General features: G+C 41.2%; 1 protein-coding gene across 1 annotated transcript; it reads left to right on the top strand.

Moving 5' to 3' along the window:
* Positions 1–3: 3 nt before the first annotated feature.
* LOC116379275 (multiple inositol polyphosphate phosphatase 1-like) lies at positions 4–3,223 on the top strand (the record flags this gene model as incomplete). Its single annotated transcript, XM_031841214.1, has 5 exons — positions 4–250; positions 327–521; positions 884–981; positions 2,125–2,255; positions 2,652–3,223. Coding segments are annotated over 5 exons (1,050 nt in total), but the record flags the coding sequence as incomplete, so codon positions are not given.
* Positions 3,224–4,905: the final 1,682 nt, after the last annotated feature.

Raw genomic sequence — 4,905 nt, 5'->3', positions numbered from 1 at the left:
AGCTGGCTGCGTGAAATCCAGACCCAGTGGACGATGTGGTACACGGAGGACATGGACGGCCGCCTCGTCCAGAAAGGTGTGAACGACCACAAGCATCTGGCCGTCAGGCTGTCAAAGCTGTTCCCCTCACTGATTTCAGAGGTGAAGCTCAGAGGTGGATTCATCAAGTTCATAAGCAGCTCAAAGCACAGGTGTGTCAACAGCACACTGTCCTTCAAGGCAGGACTGACAGAGCTGTGGGCTATTACAGGTAAAACCACCTAAAATATATGATGATCGACAACTTAGATACATTCTCATTAACCTGTCACCTTCTCTCTACCCAGATAAGGAGTTTGACCATACAGTGAACGATGCTCTCATGAGGTTTTTTGACCAGTGCGCCAGGTTTGTGCAGGAAGTTGATAAGAACCCCTCAGCTCTGTCAGAGGTGGACCAGTTCAGGCAGGGACCAGAGATGAGGAGGGTCACGGAGAAGATCGCAGACCGGCTCAGGGTCCCCTACAATGACATCACTCAAGGTCATATCAGCAGAAGCACTGCCTTTTTACACTGTTGATGTGTGTCTTAACGTATTTAGCGTTTATCATCAGCTAATTTAGAAGTGTGGAGGCCTCTGCCTCAGGTGGTAGAAAGCCTTGTCATTCATGACCTTGATTTAGTATTCTGGTAAAGTGAAGGTGCAATAATGAAGTGCCTATAAGTGCTTCATTTTTAAGATTATGACAAACTACTTTCTGATCAACTGTACTGTTCTTGTGGTGTACTTCATTCTTGTTTAGCCTGTTTTGAGAGGATGCCGCTTATCGCAGATCTTTAAATGATTGCATTTCCTACATTCTTTAACCACTAAACAGTTGATACCGACCTCTCTCCCATGCAGATATGACTGCGGCGGCGTTTGACCTCTGTGCTTATGAATTTGCAATTAAGGCAGCGAACTCCCCTTGGTGTCAACTCTTCGATGAGGATGATGCAAAGGTAGGAGCAATTAATGGTCAGCTGCATGTAGATTTAATGCGGCAACAGCAAATGGTTTGTTTCAAGTTCATTTGTTATTGAGCCATTTATAACAGAGAGAACAACTGGGATGTTCTCCTGCACAATAGGCCTTTTTCACAGGCTTTTGTCGTAGTCGTAAAAGCACAGGTGTTAGTAACGACATTAACGATGGCTCTGATCTATCAAAGTGTCCCAAAAAGACATGACAATGTGACAGTGAGCCATCATAAACAATACCAGGACTGTGAAACTGAAGCAGTTAAAAGGAATTCAGCCATCATCAATTTACTATTCGCGTCCTTTCTTCAGTGACATGTCAAAATGTGTATTAGACACTGCTGAAACAGCCCAATGTTTAAAACAAAAATGTCTACACACTGGAACTTTGGCAGCAAAATTATGTAGGCTGCTATTTGACTACCACAATTTATTTATAGAGCTATTTTTCACATAGAAAATTACGTTTTCCTATATAATACTGTTCAAATGTATCACAACCAAGTCTCCTGACTTTACAGAGGAAAAAAAGAAACACAAAAGCTAGTGTAAGTGATAAAACAAAGTGACAGTGATGCACTTCAGCTGATCAGACGGGCACTTTAAGCCAACCAGAGGAGCACTTATAGGTCAACTAGGGCCACAGAAAATAAACCGACTTTCGGAGCAAACACAAAAGTAAACAAACAGTCTAATCTAGGTCGGAGGTACACAACACCCTCAACAGGACTACAGATGCAAATCTGTTTAAAATCTGGCATGGTTCATTACATGGGAACATTAATGTTTTTAACTGTAGTCCCTTTCAAATGAAAAATAAATGAAAGAAAAACATTCGACAAGTAATTTAGATATCCTATTGCTTCTTTAAGGAGTATACAATCAAAAAGAAAAGTCACAATGCATGCCTTCTCTGTTAAGCCACACCATTCATTCACTGAGAAACCCTTTAGCAGTATGTGTATTAGAAATTGTGTTCTGTGTCTTGTGTTACAAGCTGACCTAACACTCACGCAGCTTGAAATGTTATCTCACAGAATGCAAAAAAATTGCTATTTTGGGAAATTCTTCTTTGTGTAAAGGCCACCCACACACAGGCTACATGTGAACTATCTGCATCAACAGGTCGTGGATTATGCAAGTGACCTGAGGGAATTCTGGACGAGAGGCTATGGTTACGATATTAACAGGAAGTCGAGCTGCATTCTTTTCCATGATGTGTTTAACCGACTGAACGAGGCAGCCAACGAGAGTCAGTAAGTGAGCTTTAAATGACCTGCACAGTCCGTACAACTGTGGGTAAGACTTTGGTGAAAACCTTCAGTGGAATACGTGAAATATCTATATATATTTAATGCTTGTACCCTAATTTTGGTTGTTTTGCTGTTGTGAAATGTTAAGTACCCTTAGACTAGTCTGTGTTCTATTCTTTAGTTACAAATTATGGAGGTTTAAAATGTGTCCGTACGCAGATATGGCAGGATAAATAACTGTGATATAAACACTTGTCTAACAACCCAGACATTTCTTGGTGCCGATTGAATATTGTTCTGCTTTGTAGCTAGTGTTTTTGTGTTCTCTTGAGTTTTATTTACACTTAATTCTATGAAATAAGCCATGTCAAATTCTGAACTCCATGTGGTGTTTGCCAGGTCAGGGCAACAGGTGACTGAGGCTGTGACGGTCCAGGTCGGCCATGCAGACACCCTCCTGCCCTTGCTTACCCTCCTGGGCTTCTTCAAGGACAGCGAGGCCCTGACTTCCACCAACTTCGCCACACAGGCCCAGCGCTCCTTCCGCACCAGCCACATGTTGCCCTATGCAGCTAACTTAGTCCTGGTGCTATACGACTGCGGAGGAGGCGACCTGAGACTGCAACCGCTGCTCAACGAGAAGCCCGTGACCTTCCCCGGTTTGACTAACCAGCAGGCCTCCATACCGCTCTATCAAGACGTCAGAAATCACTACAGGGAGCTGCTCCAAGGCTGTGACTTTGAGACTGAGTGTCAGCTGTTCAAGAGTCCAGCTTAAGTCAAAGCACACCGGGTAGATCCTGGAAAAATGTTACTGGTTGAATGTGCGTTTTTTCTAAATGTTCTGCTTTTGAAAATTTAAATATGGATGCTGTAACCAAACATTTTCAGGAGGCACTTTTGTGTTTCTCGAAACACTGAATTTTTTTTGTCTTTCTTTCTTTCAATAAAAATAACTATAATATAGAAAACTGATCATTAATTCACAATAACACCTTTCTTATCAAGAAAACTAAATTCACATTTGTGATTGACTCATCTGGAACCGTCAAACATGTTACGTTATTCAACAACATCACTTTTCTTTTTTATATGGAATATCTTCGAGTTTTTACCAGTGGGTTGACTTGTAACATCTAAATTGATTGAATTACTGTAAGGTCAGAAAAGTTGTGCGTAAAAATAGTTTTTATTTAGATACCTAGTGAATTACAACTAACTTTTATTATAAAGCAAATAATAGACTAAAATATACAGCCAGGGAAATATTTAGTGACGAGAGTAGTTAAGACCAGCTCAACCACCTATAACAGTGTATTAATTACGTCATATGGAGTATTTTTACATTGTGGTATTGGTACTTTTACTTAAGTAAAGGATGTGAGTGCTTCTTCCACCATTGAGAGCAATGACAAGAATGCCATGAATCCCACAATGCACTTCAACTCCAGGGCATGTACTTTGATCATAAAAAGTGGTTTCTTTAAACATGACACACTGCTGTACAAGAGTACACGATAGAATTCATAGAGAAACATAGTCATTGTTGGCTACAGGGTTAATAACATATCTCTGATGATCTTTCATACAAGTTTTTTTTTTTTAAGTTGTAGAGACCCATTTGGAACTAAGATGTACAAAAGCAACAGTGGTCAAATCTATTCAAGTACTGTAAGTACACTTTTGAGGTACTTGTACTTAACTCGAGAATTTCCATTTTCTTCCACTTAATACTTCTACTCCACTAAAATTCAGAAGGAGATACTGTACTTTTCACCACACGACATTTGTTTGACCCCTTACATTGCAGATTAAGATTAGTATAACTAAATATAATCATCAAATTGTTTTATTATTATGGACAAAGATAACACCTTATTGATGAATACCTTGGTGAAATTCAATTACAATATAATAACTTAATACTATAATATGTATTATTCTGAAATGGGCCATGCTTGCATAATGAGCAGGCTCCTTGTATAGTTAATGCGGGACTTTTACTACTAACCAGTACACTGTGTTATTACAGCGTGGACACCACTGAGTAAAGTACAAGCTGTCATGTGATTGAAAGTGAGCAATGTCCATTATGAGGCAAGCTGCGGTCCATTATGTAAACTTTGTTTTTGTTTTAGGACAGGCTCTGTGTAACGGATTGGTTGGACAGTCCCACGTGGTGCACGTCACTCGGTTTTGTGTCTGGTATGTGGGGGGGGGGTTTGGGGGGGGCACCCGTCAATACAAACAAGCTGCTCGCCTGCACCATGCCGATCGCATTTTGGAAAATCCTTTTTCTTCATTTGACCATCATAACTGGCTTTTGCTGCTGTTTTCGTATCCAAGGGAATCCTGAGGATAATCCAAACATACCAGCGATCGCAAAATACTTCAGCACGAAAGGGAGGTACGAGGAAGTGAACCCGTATCTCATAGAGGACATACTCGCTGTAAACAGGTCCATCCTGCAGCCTCCGTCCGCGCAATGTCGCGAAATTCACCTGACCGCCATCATAAGACACGGCACGAGGTACCCGACGAGCAAAAACGTCAAGAAGATGCAGAAGCTCTACGACATCGTCCTACACAACGCCTCGGGTAAAGCCAGCTGGCTGCGTGAAATCCAGACCCAGTGGACGATGTGGTACACGGA

Source organism: Anarrhichthys ocellatus, unplaced genomic scaffold, assembly GCF_004355925.1.
Source record: "Anarrhichthys ocellatus isolate YVR2014 unplaced genomic scaffold, GSC_Weel_1.0 scaffold4028, whole genome shotgun sequence".
Classification (NCBI taxonomy): domain Eukaryota; kingdom Metazoa; phylum Chordata; class Actinopteri; order Perciformes; family Anarhichadidae; genus Anarrhichthys; species Anarrhichthys ocellatus.
The sequence above is the reverse complement of the archived record's forward strand: the minus strand, read 5'-3'. Positions and strand labels throughout refer to the sequence as shown.